We start from the raw sequence: 18,650 nt of genomic DNA on the forward strand, positions 1-18,650 counted from the left end.
CATTTGCCTAGCACATTTCTAAATTTTCTCACATAAGTCCTATCAACTAAATTCACATGCAATTAACTAAATCGAAGCTTAAAACTTTCACACATTTATATTCACATATTTTAGGCAATAATTATCACATTCAAATAATTTGGTGACTCGGTCTAGCGGTCCCGAGACCGCTTTCTGACTAGGGTCACTTTAGGGCTGTCACAGAACATGTGGAGAAGCCTATCTACTAGAAGTCCTAGTGATCCAGTGAAACACTTAAGGAAAACTAGAGTTACCATGGTAAATATGGAAAGTAAACTTAGAATATTTGATTTTGTAATCTTAGAGGATTATGTAAGTCCCTTAAGAATCTCATTTGTAGATTGGCTTTGATTTCAACCGTTGATGTAAATTGAATTGTACGATTAGATCTAAGGGAGCTCAACAATAAATTAAGGCATTCCCCCTCATCAGTAATCATCTATCCAAAGTTATTGAATATATTTGAGAGCATTTACCAAACATTTGGTGTGCTATTTCTTTCTTGTGGCTTTTATGTTCTCTCGTTGCACCTGTATCTTTGAGTTGCTTTCGCTTTATTTTCGATAGCTTGGAGAATTTCCATTGAGAGTTCTCATCTTTCAAGAGTCAGGCTGACTTAGGCAAATTTGAAACAAAGAAATCACCTAACAGATTGTGAGACTGAAGTTCTAACCCCGCGACATTAGTACACTAGTTTTTCCTCATGTAAAAAAAGATGTATTAAATAAACTTTTTCCTTATGTTATTACACTAGTTACCAAATGAGGCGTAATTAATAATTTTACAATATCAATTAAGACCCACAATTAATAATATCGCTTATATTTTACGATATTATTTTAGAGCAAAAAAATATTTTTTTTACAAACTCAATGTTTGGTTTAATAATATCGCTTATATTGGGCCAAAATTGATTTTCTTGATAAATATATATTTATATTATTTGTTGTAAATCCATTAATAAATGGATGTCTATAACTCTCTCAAATTTATCCTATTATAACCCCTAAAGAATGAATGTTTATAACCCCTAAATTCATTATCTTGTAACCTCTAAATCATTTATAGGGTACCTTAATGCTGGTCCTTACTACATTGTAACATATAGGCTTAAAGCCTTATAAATAGAGGGCATGTACAAGCTTATTGCATCCTAAGAGAAAGATGAATCAAAAGATGAATCATCCTTCCATTTTTTTTTATCTTTCTTTCTCTCTTAATCTTTGCATTCTTCTTTTAGTTTTATAATACATTATTAGCACGAGTCTTTACAAGTTCATAGTGAAGTTGACGTCATTCCGACTATTTATAACTTGCTTGCAAAGCTCCTATTGAACTATAAAAGGTATACATATTTTCATCATTGCTTTAATTTGTTCATCATATTTCTATATGTATAAAAGAAATATTCAAAGCATACAAATCAATTTTATATACATATTATAATGATAATTATATATACATATATATTTTTTAAGGTTATTAAAAGAAATTTCAATTATTTCAATTTGTTTTAAGTTATTATTATGATTATTCCTCTCTATGCCAATATTTGACATATATATTATTATTACGAAAATTTGGTATATATATTTGAATTGTTTTACTATTGGTAATGCTTATTATTTTACATTTTATTTTTAATTTTTTATTGATTATAATGTCAAATCTTGCCAAAATTAAATTTACGGCCTTAGACATCTCAGGCAAGAATTATTTGTCATAGGTATTAGATGCTGAAATTCACCTAGATGCTATAGGTTTTGGGAATACTATATTAGCATATGAATAAGCATCTAACAAAGACAAGGAAAAACCAATTATTTTCATCCGTCATCATCTACATAAAGGATTAAAAGTGGAATATCTCACTGTGAAAGACCCTCTAGAGTTGTAAAATAATATAACGATTTGACCAACAGAAAAAAATGATACTCTCTAGAGCTCATTATGATTGGATGCACTTGCAGTTGCAGGATTTTAAGACTGTAAGTGAATACAATTCAAAAATTTTCAAAATTAGTTCTCAACTGAAATTATATGGAGAAAACATAACTGATGAGAACTTGTTAGAGAAAACATTTTCAACCTTTCATGCTACTAATGTGCTCCTATAGCAACAATAATGAGCTGTTGATTAAAAACCATGGAATTTGTCCCACTAGTTCTGCACCATTCCCTCAAGTGAATGTAGCAATACATAAGAATTGTGATAATGGACAATATAGAGGTCGCAATCGTGGACGTGGAGGGGACATGGTGGAGGATGTACTAGTAACCTTTATCATGATGGTCATAACAGTAGTACTTCTAACCACTAGAAAAGGAATAACAACGAAGGAAAATAAAGAGGTAGTAAAAATAATCCTTCAAAAATTGTTGAGAACTTATGCTACTGATATGGTATGAAGGGGCATTGGTCACGTGTTTGTCGTATAGTGAAACTTTATGAAGCATCCATTAAAAGGAAGGAAAAGAATATTGAGACAAATTTTATATCCTAAAATGATGAAATAGAGGTAAAAGATGAATATATTCACTATGATACTAAAACTAACCAATGCCTTAATGATACAACTCACGTAGATGTGGAAGATTTCTTTAGGAATATTAGTAGAAAAGTTTATGTTATTTTGACATTTTTATGTTGTTTTAAGTATGTTTTATTTTCTTGAATAAAGAATAAGTTTTATATATTTGATAAATATTTGAAACATTTCTTATGTTATATTTTCTTTATTTTTATGAAGAAGATAAATATTCAACAAAATTTTGTTAGACCCAAGATCAATGGAGACATATGTCTTGCAAATAGTGCTACAACACACACGATACTTAAAGATAAAAACTTATTCAAAGCTCCGGAATAACTATTATATTATTACTTAAAAGGACAAAATTTTTCATTGATAATGCTTTATTTTCCACTAAGTCTCAAAGAATTTATTGAGTTTAAAAGATATTCGTCTTAATGGACATCATATTGAGACTATGAGTGAGAAAAATATTCAATATTATAAATATTGAATTTGGAAAGAAATATGTTTTGGAAAGATTACCTACTTTTCCATCAAGTTTATATTATACACATATTAGTGCAATTAAGACACATGTTGCTACAAACCAGAAGTTTGTAAACCCACATATTTTTACTGTAACGCCCTGACTAATTTAATTTTGTTTCTCTGAATCTTATCATAAATGAGTATCTGATTCAGTGGTTAAGTGATATGGGTGTGTGTTTGGGTTTAAGTCCCACATTTGGATATTTTTGTCATTTTTTATCCTAGCCTGTCCCTTGGCGGTTTGGTTTATATTCTATTATTAGTCAAATCATATTAGAATGAGTCTGCTGGTTCAAGTGGTAATGTGTTAGCTTGCTTTAAGGTCTCATGTTCGAACCCTCGTGTGAGCGAAGGATGTTATTTTTACTTCTGGGCGCATGTGCCGGTTATGTAGTAGAGGTTGGATGGAATTGAAAGCCTGTGATAGTGGATGAGTGAATGGGTAGTTGGAGTTGGTTAGAATTAGAGATCATGACTTAATTTGGGGGATTGTGTGGGGATTTTATTTTATTTTTTTAATTAATTAATTTTACTTTCTCTTTCCAAAATTTTCCTTTCCAATTTCACGTTCTATTTTCCCCATCTCCCATATTCTCTTTTTCTTTTTCCCTTCTCTCCCTTTCTTTTAGTCAAATGGCAGTTTTGTTAGTCCATTGATTTTGGCTTCATCATGCGGATGCTTGTGATTATTTTGTTCTACTGTCGTAACGTTTCATAAGTAGTATTTTACTCTTTACGTTGCATTTTGGAGATTTTCTGTTATGGGAATTAGTTTGCAATTTTAATGAATGTTGGTCTTAAACATTGGAATTGGCTGATTATTTAAGAGAGGGCTAGAAACGTTCGATTCTGCAGCGAATTAAGTTTGGAAATCGTTTCGGTTATTGACTTAGTATCCTTAATTGAATTATAGCATTTGGTGGTCTCAGGATTGCTTTTTCATCAGAAACGAACCAGGTGTGTAACGAAAACACGAGAAAATGAGGTTCAGCAAAAACCTAAAAAGTGGCCTATCGACGTCACACAGGCAAATGCCCGGCCGTGTGGCAGACTGTGTGCGACACGTGGCCGTGTGACGGGCGAGTGTATGGTCGTGTGGGTCATATGGGTAAGGCCAATTTGGGCATGTGGGTCTAAAATTCTGAAATTTTCCCTAGGGTCACATACGTCGTTCCGATCGACTGTAGGCCTTCTGTAAGGTCAGTAAGGGAAAAACAAACCCTAATGCATGAGATATGCTATTCTGATAGACTAATTTGAGTTAGGAAAACAATTATGTATGTTTGACTGTTTTGTATAAACATGTATGATATCTGAATATAAGCATGCAAGTCATGTTAACTCTGTTACATCTATATATCTGTATTCTGTATCCATATATGGGGTGAGATTTGCATATGTGGAGGAAGTGTTCTGATAGGCGACATTTCGCCATTATTCTAGCAGCATCACTATGTTTATTCTGATAAGTGTCGTATGAACACTATGTGGTGTGTAGGGCTAGGTGGGTGTTTTATACCCCACGTGGTGTAATGGGATGGTCGGAGTTGATGTATAGAGGATGGGGGTAGGACTTTGCATATTTGTGTGACTCTGTTAATCTAATTTTGTTAAGGACTTATGTCCGCTTCTGTTCTGATATTCTGAGAAATCTAAATTTATGTGTATGCATGACTCTGTTTAGTTACACACTGAGTTTGTGAAAACTCACAACTGTTTGTCTGTTCTATTCAGGTAATCCTCAGACATAGGCGGGTCGGTGCGACAGAGGCTCAGCGATGACCACTAGCTTGCAAATTGCTTTAATTAACGACTTTATTTAAATTCTGGATTATTTTGAGAGTTTTGTAATTTTTGGACTCTCTGGATTGTTGGTTTTAATTTCTAGACTTTCAAATTGTTTAGATTTTATTTCTGCGACTTTCAATAAAATGATTTACGAAAATAATGGTTTTACACAAACAAATGTTTTTCTGAAAACACAAGCTCGATTTTCAAATATAATGTTTTCAAACTTCCGTTGCAAGATAAGTTTTTTTGTAAGAGTAGACTATCGACACTTTCCTTAATGAATTTAATAATAAGTTTTATAAAACGTGGACTCTCTTTTAGAACAATTAATTCGAGAAGTTTTAACATAGAAGTTTTGTTTCAAAACTCTTCTTCGTAACATCTCCAGATTCAGCCATAACGTCTGAGTCGGGTTTGGGGTGTTACCTTTACTATTTGGTATGACTGGCTAGGCCATTCGGGATCTATTATGATGCGAAGAATAATCAAGAATTTAATTGGACACCTATTAAAGAACTAGAAGATTCTTGAATTCAAGGATTTCTCTTGTGTTGCTTGTTCTCAAAGTAAATAGATTGTCAGACCATCACCAACTAAAGTTGGGATTGAATCTCCCACATTCTTAAAACGTATTTAAGATGATATATAGGGGCTCATTCATGCACCATGTGGACCATTAAGATATTTTATGGTATTAATAGATGCATCTAGTAGGTGGTCACATGTTTGTTTATTATCAACTCGTAACTTGACGTTTGTGAGACTATTTGCTCAAAGAATTCATTTGAGAGCACAATTTCTAGATGATGCAATCAAAAATATACGTCTTGATAATGCTAGTGAGTTTACGTCCCAAGCTTTTAATGATTATTGTATGTCAATTGGGATAAAAGTTGAACATCTTGTAACTCATGTTCACACATAAAACAATTTAGATGGACTCGTTTATCAAACACCTTAACTAATAGTTAGGTCATTTCTTATGAGAACAAAACACCTTGTTATAGCTTGGGCATATGTTATTTTCAATGATTGTTCGTCGTGCTGCCACTATCGACCACACCTAAATTCCCCAATTCTTATTCTTTTCTCTTCCTCTTCTCGTAATCTATTTCTCTAATCCCTAAATTCTGATAGTTTGTTCATAAGAAAGGATTATTTCACAACCTATTTCTAATTTTTTTATATTATGTTATTTTTTTTCTAGTGGTGAATCCTCTTCTCTAATCAATTATCTGTGGGAAGTTGTTGAGCCCCTTTTTCCTTCGATATTATGAAAGTTTGGACGATCCTCTATTTACGATATTCTTTCGTATATTTTTATATATTCAGTTAGGAAAATACTAATCATTTGGCTTATTGGATTTCATGAAGTGCTTTTCAAAATCTCGGATCTGTGCCCTCACTTTTGGAAGAGTGCGATTGGACGAACGATTACATAAGTATTTCTCCAAATCGTAAATTGAGGGTTTTTCATTAAAATAATTTGCTTTAATACAATATTAATTGTTTATACGTAAGGACTAAAGATTTGATCTCTTCCTTTAGAAGTTGGAAATAGAGTCGTTGTCATCAGATTTGCGAAATCAGGTGTAGGGATTTACTCTGATAAAATATATGATATTATTTTAAATCAAGATAAATATATATACGAGTATTAAATATCTGTTTAAATAAATTTTTGAAAAGTGATAATGGCGAATATGTTAAGTATTCATATGGATTGATAAAATCCGAAAAAAGGAGGATTCCAAGTAAGTAATTCTGAAACTTCAGATTTGTGATATGTTGTATGTGATTATATGATTTTTCTATTATCTGTGATGTATGTTTTCCTGATACCCATGTTATGTGATATATGGCGATTTTGTATATGCATGTATTATAAACATGACGCTGATTTGCTAATACTTTGATTCACATGTTAAGCATGTTATTATTCTGATTATGACTCACATGTTGAGCATGCTATTATTTTGATTCTAAATCCCATGTTAATCATGCCACCATGTTAAATCGTAACGAGTTCTGAATCGCATGTAAAGCATGTCTACTGAAAATTTTGTTTTGTATGTCATATCACATGTATTGGGTTGGGATAATGTTGTACGAAGGAAGATAATAATTAAAATTTTTGGTGGCTTCAGCACAATATTCTGTATCTGGCAGTATATCTGCATTATCTAGTGGCTTGATGGTTCGCGACGGAATTTGCAGGTATACATAGTCGTTATTAAGTAATAAGTAAGTATAAGAGTTATCGTCTCCACAAGGACTGTGTTTAAATCAATAGTTGCAAAATTACTATTCACAAGTTGGTTAAGAACAACACAATGATTTTGAGTGATTGGTGCCAAATTAAGTTAATTAACTAAATGCAAGTTAACCTAAATGCAAATGAAATGAAATGCAGGTGATGATTTAGCAGCGGAGATGGGTAGGAACTATTTTTTGAAAAATCTGCACTGTTTCTAAAAAAACGTTGCATTGACATCGTCATTATGCATTCTGATAAATGTGATTTTGTGGTTGTATATTTATGTATATATGCGATCTGTTAAATTGATGATGTTCTGTATTAATTTCTGTTGATATGATTTGTAACCACACTGGGCTTTAAAAAGCTTACCCCTTTAAGTTTTTGACTTTTCAGATAATAATCGAGGTTAAGATGAGCTTAGGTTACGAAAGTGCACTTGAAAACTTTCAAGAAAACGATTATATTTTGGTACTTCATATTTTGATATTTGTTTTTATTTTTGGGGATTGTAGCTTGGGACTTACTTTTGAATATTGGTTTTTGGATTGTTTCGCATGATTTGTATTCTTAAACTATCACCTAAGACGATGTATGGAATTGATAAGTAAAACAAGATTTTTCATAAGAACGCCAAACTCAACTCAATGATTGTATTTTCAAATTCAATACTTCATTTTTTAAATTCAACACTATCTACTCATTAAATTGAGATTTTACAAGATATATTAACATATGTTTTCAAAGTGACAAATGTGTTTTGTTATTTTTTTCGCTGCGACATTTACTTGAAAAATTATGTTTTTTTGTAAACCATCAATACTTGAGTTTTTCTAAAGGTAAACAATTTTGACAATACTTGGCTTTTCTTAAAGCAAATCAAAATGGCATTTTAAAATGATAACGATTATTAAAAAGAAAATAGTTAAAAGATTTTTTGCGCCAGCAACATGACCAATGTGACCTTTGAGATTCGGCCATAATGTCTAGGCCAGGTTTAGGGGTTACAGTTTTAGTGAGTATTTGTTAAAAGAAGGTTATAAAAATAATCCAATTTGTCTATGTGTCTTTATAAAAAGGTTTGGATCATATTTTGTGATAATTGTATTTATGTTGATGATATAAATATTATTAGAACTCCTGAAGAGTCTCCAAATGCAGTAAATTGTTTAAAGAAAGAAATTGAGATGAAAGATCTTGAAAAAATAAAGTTTTTTCTTAGCCTACAGATCGAACATTTAAAAGTTGGAATTCATGTCCATCAGTCAACTTATACAAAAAATATTTTTAAAAAATTTTACATGGATAAAACGTACCCATTGAGTATCCTGATGGTTGTACAATCATTAGATGTTAATAAAGATCAATTTCGTCATTTGAGAATGATGAAGAATTTATTGGTCCTGAAGTACCATATCTAAGTGCCATAAGGGATAATTGTTTTAATTCCATGATTAGGGAAAAAATTGTATACATTCTTAATTAATATTTAAAGATAAATAAACGAGATAGATTGTGATTTCTTAATCCTGTTTATTGAGTTAAAAAACATCATCATCAATATAAAATTATGCAAAATTGTAGTATTGTTTTAACTTTAGTATGGAGCTAATATATTTCGGTATAAGTATACCAAACACTAATCTTCAAATTAAGTCGATGTGATCAATCAAATTACTACTTTAAGATATAATTTGTGTGGACTCAAATTGATTGACATTAAATTCAAAGTTCGATCTTCATGTTTAAAACTTATTCTCTTTTCTAATTTAATGATTGTAATATTATTATTTATTTGAATCCAATTCGATTCGAGCGGACTCAAATTTTGAAGTATTAATATAAGCGAATGATGTATAAATCAAGAAAATTATTGAAGCCATTTTTGAGGATGACACTAGGGTTGACCAAGGGAGGAATAACAGGTGATAGCAATAACCTATCTGATAAATTGGCCCGATAAAATCACGGAACCCGCCCCAACAACGATATTTTCACCTACTAAAGCGAGAACCCCCAAAATCTCATCTAAATCGGGTCGGGTCCCACTTAAATTGGCATAGTATTTGAACTTTTGCTTCTCCTCTCATAATAATAATAATAATAATAATAATAATATTTTTATCTCTTTATTTTTAGTCTGCGAAAAAAAACAAAAAGAGCTTAAAAAATTCAAAAAAGGAAAATATTTTTACTTATTTATTTTCTTTGCAAACTGTGAAACTTGGAAGATTCGATCCAAGGACCTGAAACTCGAAGATTTTTTTTAATTAAAATATTTTTTTTTATTTTTTTATTAAAGTTTATAATATTTGTCAACCAATAATTATCATCGCCAAATCGTCATCGTTAGAGACGTCTTTGAGAAGAAGAAGAAGAGGAAAGACGAGGAAGAAGAAAATATCTGAGAAAATTGAAATCGAGTCTTTAATCGACTTGAGGTGGTGGTGTTGGGTTTCGATTTGTTTAATGCAAATTTTATATTCTGTTTTCAGATTCAGCTCTGATTTGAATCTGCTGAAACCCTAGGTTTGTATCAAATCTGTGAATAAGTTTATCTTGCTCTTTTTTTTTCTTCATATGTTTTTATTGAAATTTTTTAGTTAGTTGTTTGAAATTGATGAATTTTGGCATGCTTTTAGTATTAGATTAGTTGTTTTGTAGAGGAAATGTGGAAGCTTTGGAGAGATTTTATGAATGCTATACTATTTTGATAGTTAACAGTTACAATTTAGGCTATCTGAACTGTTGTTCAAAAGCTGAATTTTCTGTTCAAAGAACTAGTTATTTGAATTGATTCTTAAAATTAATTGTTGCAAGGATGGGTGTTGAGTTTCCATGGTTTTTATTAGAAATTTTTCTTCTATATCATCTAATTGTTTTAATTTCTATAGGAAGGTAATTTTTGCTTATTGGTTTTAATGGCTTTGGAAAAAGGGTCCGTTTGTAAAGAAGAATTAATTCCATTTCTTCTTGGGGTTTTTACAGGTTAAAACTACCCTACTACCAACTGCCTTCCGTACACCCTTTTAACTTTTTGGTTAGTTTAAACGGAATTTTGGTTAGCTTTTGAGTGCATCTATTAGTTTCTTGCCATACAACATTTGCTATTCTTTAGGTTTCTATTTGCTATCTGGGGAAAACCACTTTTCTCATAGGCTTTGCTGATAGTTCAATGGCAAGAGTACTTGGTTTGATGTGCAAGGTCTTCTGTGCTGTTAACTAGGATTGGGTTTAACTGGATCTGCATGCAATGGAGCGGACTGGGTAAGCCTATTACCTTGATGAAGTCCATGAACTTGTAAACTGTTGTGTGCTAAAGAAGAGAATATGCTACCAAATTGGAAGAAGCTCCGCATTAGATTCACAGTCCAATCTTTAGTTGAAAGTTTGTTTTTGTTAATTGGAACATATAAGAGTAAAGAGGGTGGGTGGTAATGGTATGCTGTGAAAAGAAGCTATGGAGCAACCTTTTGAGAAACGTTTTCCAGTCAATGCAAAAGATTACAAGTTATATGAAGAAGTTGGAGAAGGTGTCAGTGCCACTGTGTACAGGGCTTTATGCATTCCACTTAATGAGATTGTTGCTATCAAGGTTCTTGATTTGGAGAAGTGCAATAACGATCTGGTAAGTACGGTATTTAATAATCTATCACTTGGGAAGCATGCTTACTTATGATTTCTCTTTCAAGTCCCTGCAGCTCTATAGCATAAAGAGTTGACATCATTTTAAGATTTTTGATCATGAATGATGCAGGATGGAATTCGTAGAGAGGTCCAGACTATGAGCTTGATTGATCACCCAAATTTATTACGGGCACATTGCTCATTTGCAACCGGTCACAACCTTTGGGTTGTGATGCCATATATGGCTGGAGGCTCTTGCTTGCATATAATGAAATCTGCTTTTCCTGAAGGTTTTGAAGAGCCTGTCATTGCTACTTTGTTGCGTGAAGTTCTTAAAGCTCTTGTTTATCTTCATTCTCATGGGCACATTCACAGAGATGTGAAGGTTACTTATTGCCCTTTCTTTTTTTACTTTTATGCCATGTTTTTCTTCTTTATTTCTGCAAATCGTTTATATTCTGAGACCAACCTGGTTATTTATGGACTGTCTTCAGTAAAGATACAGCTTAAGCTCTATTTTCTTACTATCAATATGAATAAATTATAGTTCTTATCATGTAATTGACAAAATATGGAAAGTGGGGGAAAATTTGCTCCTTCATTCCGTAAAGAAACCTTATGCTGATACCAGTATACTATTGAATCTCTTAGGGTCCATTTGGATAGGTGTTGAGGTTGGCTCTGGTGAGAGTGAAAACAATGATAGTAGTGAGATTGGATATCGTAGCATTGAGATTAAAATTAGTGGTGGTCTATTACTTCAATATGATTCGTTCTTGTTGTTTCTTTGACAAGGAGGTTGCCAATTGTGCTACATATGTTGATAGCTTACCGCCTGTTATTTTGCCCTTGTTACTTCCTACTCTTGTTCAGAAAATTTCTCTTTTATTCTTATAACTTATATTTGCAGGCTGGTAATATCTTAGTTGATTCTAATGGTGCTGTCAAGTTGGCAGACTTTGGAGTATCAGCATGCATGTTTGATACTGGAGACAGACAGCGTTCTAGAAATACTTTTGTTGGAACTCCTTGCTGGTATTTGTTTTTCCTTGGCCTTTTGACTGTCAGAGATTGTAATAATGTATTTTACTATGGAAACTCAATTTTTGAGAGCTAATGATGACCACAATGTGTCTTCTTGTTTTTATATCAGGATGGCTCCAGAAGTTATGCAGCAATTGCATGGTTATGACTTTAAGTGAGTTGATTGCCTCTCTAATCTATACTTTTTCGTTGCATTTCCTTTAATTCTTTTCCTTTGTTATACCTTTTAAATCATTCTGTTTCCTCTTCTTTTCTGTTTACAGAGCGGACATCTGGTCTTTCGGAATTACAGCTCTTGAACTTGCTCATGGCCACGCCCCATTTTCCAAGTATCCACCAATGAAAGTAAATATCATAGTTGTTTGATAGTTATACCAGTTGATTATTATTTGTATTTTGTTGTCATTCTTTTAGTTCTTACTTTAGTTGTTTAATCCCATTTCTGCTGCAGGTTTTGTTAATGACCTTGCAAAATGCTCCTCCTGGTCTAGACTATGAAAGAGACAAGAGGTTCTCAAAGGTTTGTGCTCATCAATTGTCTCACTGATTTGTATCATTTGTTAGTATCTGATAGTAACATTGTGAGAGCTTTTTAATTCTCTAGTCTTTCAAGGAGTTGGTAGCTGCTTGCTTGGTGAAGGACCCGAAGAAACGTCCAACTTCAGAGAAGCTTTTGAAGCACAATTTCTTTAAACATGCACGCTCCTATGATTATCTAGTTCGTACCATTCTTGACGGCCTTGCTCCATTAGGTGAACGTTTTAGGGTGCTAAAGGTCTCTTACTTGCCCTTTTGTTTAATTGATGACCTTTGTTTAAGACGAGGAACTAATCTAGAATTCTGATCTGGTATTTTATGTTTCAGACGAAAGAAGCTGATCTTCTTGTACAGAATAAGGCTCTTTATGAGGACAAGGAGCAATTATCACAGGTGAATGGAGCTTTTTACATTTCTTGACAAAATTTGATAGTGCTAGGTTTTTCATTTTATGTCTTAATAGTATTTTTCAGCCTTTTATTCTGAGTGAACCAATTGTTGTATTGCCGCATCCATCTCAGGTCTTAAGGAAAAGAGAAATTATTGTTGCTGGCTCTAATTCGACTAATGAATGCCGTGTTATATAAAAAACTGTATGATTACATGGTACCATTCTGAATATGAATTCCTTTTACCTTGCAGCAAGAGTACATAAAAGGGATTAGTGCTTGGAATTTCAACCTAGAGGACTTAAAAAGTCAGGCTGCACTCGTAAGTGGTTTCAATTCCCCATCCAAGTTTTTGTTATTATTATCTGTAGGTAGTCCTAGAACTGCTTTATAGTGTTTATCTCATCAGAAATGCCTATTGTTATACCTGCAGATTCAAGATGACGATGATGCACCAAATGCAGAAGATCAAGATGGGAGCAGGAAACAAAGGGACCGGCATGATGTAGTTGGGTTATCAGCAGAGAGGATATCTCCTGAAATGCCTAGTAATTCCATTGCTGCAAGTAGCCAGGAGGTACCACTTATTACCCTAAAATGCTTTCTATACAATTCAATTGCAGCCCTTCCGTAGTTCCTTGATGCTTTGGTTAAGCTTGTACTTCAGATTTACATCCTCCTTTTACTTGTTTCAGGACGGACTTAGTGATCTTCATGAGTTGGAGAGTTCACTTGCTTCATTTCCTATTAAGCCACTTCAAGCACTCAAGTATGACATTTTTTATGCTTTCATGACCTTACTGCAAACAATTTATTGTTATAACGTAACTAGGAGGATATAGTTATTCACATTTGTCAGTCAAAAGGACTTGTAGGTCGTAATTTTTGCAAATAGAAAGCAGTATCTTGTCACAAGTTTAATAATTTAGTTTTGAAGTTATTGACTTTTTTGTTTTACCCTCTTCTTTATATACTTTATGAACATATACGTTATCTATTAGACTAAGTACTACTTCTTTTCTGGAAAAAGAAAGATTGCCAGTCTAAGTGGCTTTTGGTTATTAGCTTCTTTCCATTGTTTTTCCAACTTTTTAATTGGTACAGAGGCTGTTTTGACATTGGTGAAGCTGAGGGTACAAATGGTCCAAATTGGAAAGGTGTTACCCAGTTGGAAAGTGAACAGTTAATTACAAAGTCATCAAGAGCCATGGACCAAGATGCTGGAAGAAATGAGGGTGAGAACTCCGGGCAAAGTAGCTCTTCCACACGCCAGGTCGTTCCAGAGCATAAAAAGTTCTTGAGCGGTTCGCTAATACCTGATAGTGCCTTTTCACCTAACAAGTTTACTGGAGATGGGGACAGGTAAGCTTTCTTTAAGTGAAGTTACCCTGAACTGAAAACTGTTATCACCAAACATTACAATACTTAAAGTGGCATTTCCCAAAATATAGGAAGATATTTTTACCTCAAGCTCTAGATATGATGAGTTTCTGAATTCTATGGATTGCAAGTCTAGAGGAATCCTAGATGTATGTAGTACACTGGGACTTTATTCTTGTCTTGGTTATTGATTCTGTAGTTCAAAAGAACATTAGCTTTTTATTTTTATTTATTTATTTATTTATTTTTTTATCGTTTCCCATTTACTTTACTGGAAAATCTTTGTATGCCAATTTATTTTAAATTGGGTTTATCAATTTTGTTTTGCAGGGACTTCCCACAGCCTAAATTTCCATCTGAACGCAACTACAGTGGACCATTGTTGTACCGCCAGAGGAGAGAAACAAATAACCCTTCATCTGGTATATCCTGTTTTTATTTTCTTTCTTTTCTACTTAGAAGTGAAGCTACTTATTTGTACACAAATGAGCTCCGTTTGGTGTCTTTGCCTCTTACTTACCAGAGGATTCATCGGAAGGAGCAGTTGTTCAGCGGGGACGCTTTAAGGTGACTTCAGCAGATCTCAGTCCCAAGGTACATCTGCTATATATTAAAACTCATATCTTCTGTGTATAAATTGACTTTGCAGCCTATTCGGTAGAATCTTCTGCTGTTGTACAATAAGCGAATAACATGCAACTTTGTACTGATAAGCAGTCTTTACTTGAAATCTTATGGCACAGTTAGGAATTGATGCATATATGGAGTGTCTATATCTCTACCTGTCTCTAATAATTTGCTGCTGTGGAATTCGTCTATCTGGAGAAATACCCTACTTAGTTGACTACCATTTGTTCGGCATTGTGTAACATGATGTATCAACAAAGTGGCATGCATCTGATTCCATCAACTGTTCTATTTTAATGTCATACTGAATAAATCATACTTCTACTAAAGGGTTATGAGTACATTCTAAAATGATTCCACTGCAGACGATGGTTTCATATCTTTTTTGTTCCTTTGCATATGGTTTGACTTGTGTTGCCTATCCATTTCATGTTCTTGTTGCTACCTTTGAAAACTTTGTGGTTTATGCTTTTGTGATCTCAGCCCACACAGTTGCTCCTGCAAACTGTCTCCTTTGAGCGTCAATGTGTATTTTAATTCGTGTGCTTTCGCGATGAATAATTAGGATGGAACCTAGCAATTTATCATCTAGGCAATGGCTTTGTAACCATTGCCATTATTTTCTCTCATTCAGGGACCTACCAACTGCACGTTTAACCTGGCCACTGGAGGTTCAACCAGTCCAACGTCGCTAAACCTTAGAGCAAGTGCAGTTCTCCCATCTCTACAATGCATTTTGCAACAGAACACCATGCAAAGGGTATGTTTGTTTTCCTTACATCTCATCTCATCTCACAGTGGTTGCCTGTCTTAAACAAGTCCCTTTATTGATAATTGCTGACAGGAAGAGATCATCAGACTGATCAAATATTTGGAGCAATCATCTGGTAGTGCCTCTATACTTGGATCGTCCACTTTTCTGCTGCTCAATTGTGGAAGAAATTATGATGCTAAAATTTACATCTTTTATACAGGTAAGCTCGGGGACTTGTCAGAGGTGGGCACCAATGACCTTTTGCAGGTAATTAATCAACCTAGCTTCTTAGTAACCATACGACCTTTCTTAATGTAATGTTCCATGGTGTCCATTTCCCTATTATTTATGATTTCCTATAACCTGGATTCCATCTTATGTCAATCCCTGATTTTTCTCATGCGAGTCTCTTGTATTGGCAACCTTTTTGTGGTGCAAAAGAGGGCTTAGCCTATAGATAGGGAAAGAGATTGTGGATTCTGGGATTTTAATCTCAGCCCTGCTAAATACCACTTCTGGTGATAGAACGAACCTACTGAGCTATGCTCTGAGTTCTTGTATTGCCATACCTTGTTAAAAATTTTATTTTTCTAGAGGAATGATGAAGGTGTTGCAATTGTGTTTTGCAGATACCGCCTTCTTTTGCAAGGGAAAAAGAGCTGCAATCTCAGGTGCTTCAGCTGCAACAGAGGTATGAGTTTAAGCACAAATGGTAATGATTTTCTTTATTTATTTTACATTTTACTTGAAAACTTCATTTCTTTTCTCAGTATTGGGAATCTCGTTGAGGAATTGCAGAGACAGAAAATGAAGAACATTCAGGTTTGCCCTTTAACCTTGAATTAAATGTATAATGTGATGCTATGCTACCTAAACTCTTCATTTTCCTTAAAGTATCTGTTTTTTATACGTGTTCAGCATGGTTGTAAAAAACTGGACCTGACTTGGTTTGGTGGTTCAACCATGTAAGTTGAGCTATTAAATTAGAAAACCGGTAAAAACCAGGAAATGGGAACTGAAAAACCAGTTGAAATGCGGTAAAATCTGTTTGTATTTTGGTTAAATTTGGAGTTTTTTAACAAAATTGGTCCTGGTTTTTCAAGATGATATGATCTTCCAAATATGAAAAAAAAAGAAAAAAAGAAAAAAGATTGAGCGTACATATTTTTGAACACTTACATGCATCAGACATTCATACTTGAGTCAGGTTACATGGGTTTCGTGTTATGAAATGACATATTGACAAATATAACCTTTAACGTTGATCTCTTTTGTCAATTTAACTCTTATTATTTTTGAGCTTCAAAAAGAGTTGAATTGATTTTCTTTATAACAAAAATATTGATTAAAACGTAAAATTTTTATTTTTAAACATGGTAACTCACATGGCATGTGGGCTTCATGCATTTTTATGAATTTCTTTATGAATTTTGAATTTTTTTTTATAATTTTAGAATTATTTGTTGAGACAACTCAGCATAAAGTGCACACATAGATTATCATGCTAACATCATTAAAAAGTTAATGTTTTAGTCAAGTAATTTTACTCTTTTTGGAAGGTAAAGGTAAATGATTAAAATTGTCCAAAAAAAAAAAGGAATGAGGGTTAAATTGATAAAAAATATAAAGGTTAAAATTTTCATTATGTCTTATGAAATTAATGATCTCTTAAGGATTTTTATACTTACCAAATTAGATGCTCTTGTTGTTTCAATCTATGTTACTTGGACTGTAAGGTTCGTGTAGGATATAGTGTATGTTTTTTTCTTTTACCTTTATAACCTCGTGCTCATTTGCCAACATGGTTGGGATATAAGTTTGAACACAACTACTTTATCATAGATCATAGAAAATGAAATTAGGATATATATATATAGTGTTGACTGGAACTTGAGTTGATTTTATTTTGTGTCATCACTTGCAGTTAGAGAAACAATTAAATAAAGCATTGGCCAACAACAAAAAGTGAAGGGTTTGAAACAAAGAAACAAAAATTAGAAAGCTTGGTGGAGTTGATACTTTAAACGGCGTCTGGTCCAGTGCGTAGGGTTCATAAAAAGGGTTGAAGTATAGGAGTAAGAGTGCCTTCTTATTTTTATTGTATTATTATTATTTTCGAGTGTACCATATATAGAGATATAACAATATGATATAAATATATATGGCCTTGTGTTAAAAAGCCATCCGAGTGGACGCCCCAATTTTGCAATGCCATAATCCTTGAATTTGAGTTGAGGTTGAGTCTCATGTAATGTAACTTTGTTGTAATTTATTAATTCACAATCCACAGCCACAGGATATTGTAATATAAATTACAATCTCTCTCCCTCCCTTCTCCATGTCTTTCATATCTCACTTTCCAACTCTGAATAAAATAAAGGTCAATTTACAGTTTTAGCCCCCTTCTTTTTAATGTAATTCTTTTTTTGGTACGGGGAAGAGGGAGTAGGTTGTTCAGATTGAAGTTGAGATTATAAGTATCAATTGAATACTTTATAACAATGCAAGTCTTTTGTTATTTTATCAATGGATTAGTTGACTGATTTTACATAAATTTTATATTGTTATTACTAAGTCTAGCATTATTATGGGATCTTAATAATTATAACTAGACCCGATCGAGATAAGAATACTTAAAAGTTGTTAAATTTACTTGTAGAACTAGAACTAGATGGATGTGGCTGGTTCCCTGATGGCAAGCGATAGTTATCTGGATGGGCTATAGCTAGGAACCCAACCGGACGGAGAGGTGATTTTTTTGTGTCACAAAATTTGGATTGTATTTTAGTCCCTTTTATTCAACAAATGGGTAAATTAGCCACTATTTGAGCAAAATGGCTCTACATTTTGATTTGGTGTTTGTATAATAATAAATTTAGCCATAAATCTTTACACATTTATTTGATTTGACTCTCACTTTTTATTGAAAGTAAGTTAAAATTTTTAAAAAATAATAGGACTAAAAGGTGAAAAAGGTCTTAGTAACAAATTATAAAAAATTATAGAAAAGGGATTTGAAAATTTAATAGTATCCATTTTTATTATGTAATAATACTGACCCAATAAAAAAGAATCTTATAACTATTAGATTTTAATGACTTAGTTTTGTTAATTTTTAATAAGTATTCTTTATAACGTTTTATTATTACAAAATTTAT

At 32.9% G+C, this 18,650-nt stretch overlaps 1 protein-coding gene across 7 annotated transcripts; it reads left to right on the top strand.

Moving 5' to 3' along the window:
* Positions 1 to 9,287: 9,287 nt before the first annotated feature.
* On the top strand, positions 9,288 to 18,392 carry LOC107892286 (serine/threonine-protein kinase BLUS1). 7 transcript variants are annotated; one of them, XM_041101663.1, is made up of 22 exons: positions 9,299 to 9,575; positions 10,123 to 10,174; positions 10,361 to 10,762; positions 10,892 to 11,146; positions 11,672 to 11,796; positions 11,915 to 11,959; positions 12,069 to 12,150; positions 12,257 to 12,325; positions 12,410 to 12,580; positions 12,670 to 12,735; positions 12,985 to 13,053; positions 13,165 to 13,308; positions 13,427 to 13,500; positions 13,836 to 14,093; positions 14,442 to 14,533; positions 14,635 to 14,705; positions 15,373 to 15,498; positions 15,583 to 15,625; positions 15,713 to 15,759; positions 16,122 to 16,183; positions 16,263 to 16,314; positions 17,417 to 17,889. In XM_041101663.1, the coding sequence occupies exons 3-22, from the start codon at positions 10,595 to 10,597 to the stop codon at positions 17,459 to 17,461; spliced, it is 2,064 nt and encodes a 687-aa protein (XP_040957597.1). In that variant the 5' UTR covers positions 9,299 to 9,575; positions 10,123 to 10,174; positions 10,361 to 10,594; the 3' UTR covers positions 17,462 to 17,889. The 7 variants fall into 7 exon arrangements, with proteins under 7 accessions (XP_040957599.1, XP_016672809.1, XP_040957597.1 ...); XM_041101661.1 differs by having other exon boundaries at positions 9,346 to 9,663; positions 10,340 to 10,762; XM_041101660.1 differs by having other exon boundaries at positions 9,346 to 9,663.
* The last annotated feature ends 258 nt before the right edge of the window (positions 18,393 to 18,650 follow it).

This window comes from Gossypium hirsutum, chromosome D09, assembly GCF_007990345.1.
Source record: "Gossypium hirsutum isolate 1008001.06 chromosome D09, Gossypium_hirsutum_v2.1, whole genome shotgun sequence".
Classification (NCBI taxonomy): Eukaryota; Viridiplantae; Streptophyta; class Magnoliopsida; order Malvales; family Malvaceae; genus Gossypium; species Gossypium hirsutum.

Bases quoted from the DNA above. Each gene is read 5' to 3' on its own strand.
- LOC107892286 (XM_016817320.2), top strand. From the start codon at position 10,595: ATGGAGCAACCTTTTGAGAAACGTTTTCCAGTCAATGCAAAAGATTAC. The intron at 15,499-15,582 runs GTATGTTTGTTT...AATTGCTGACAG, and splicing joins AACAGAACACCATGCAAAGG to GAAGAGATCATCAGACTGAT. The intron at 15,626-15,712 runs GTAGTGCCTCTA...TCTTTTATACAG, and splicing joins ATATTTGGAGCAATCATCTG to GTAAGCTCGGGGACTTGTCA.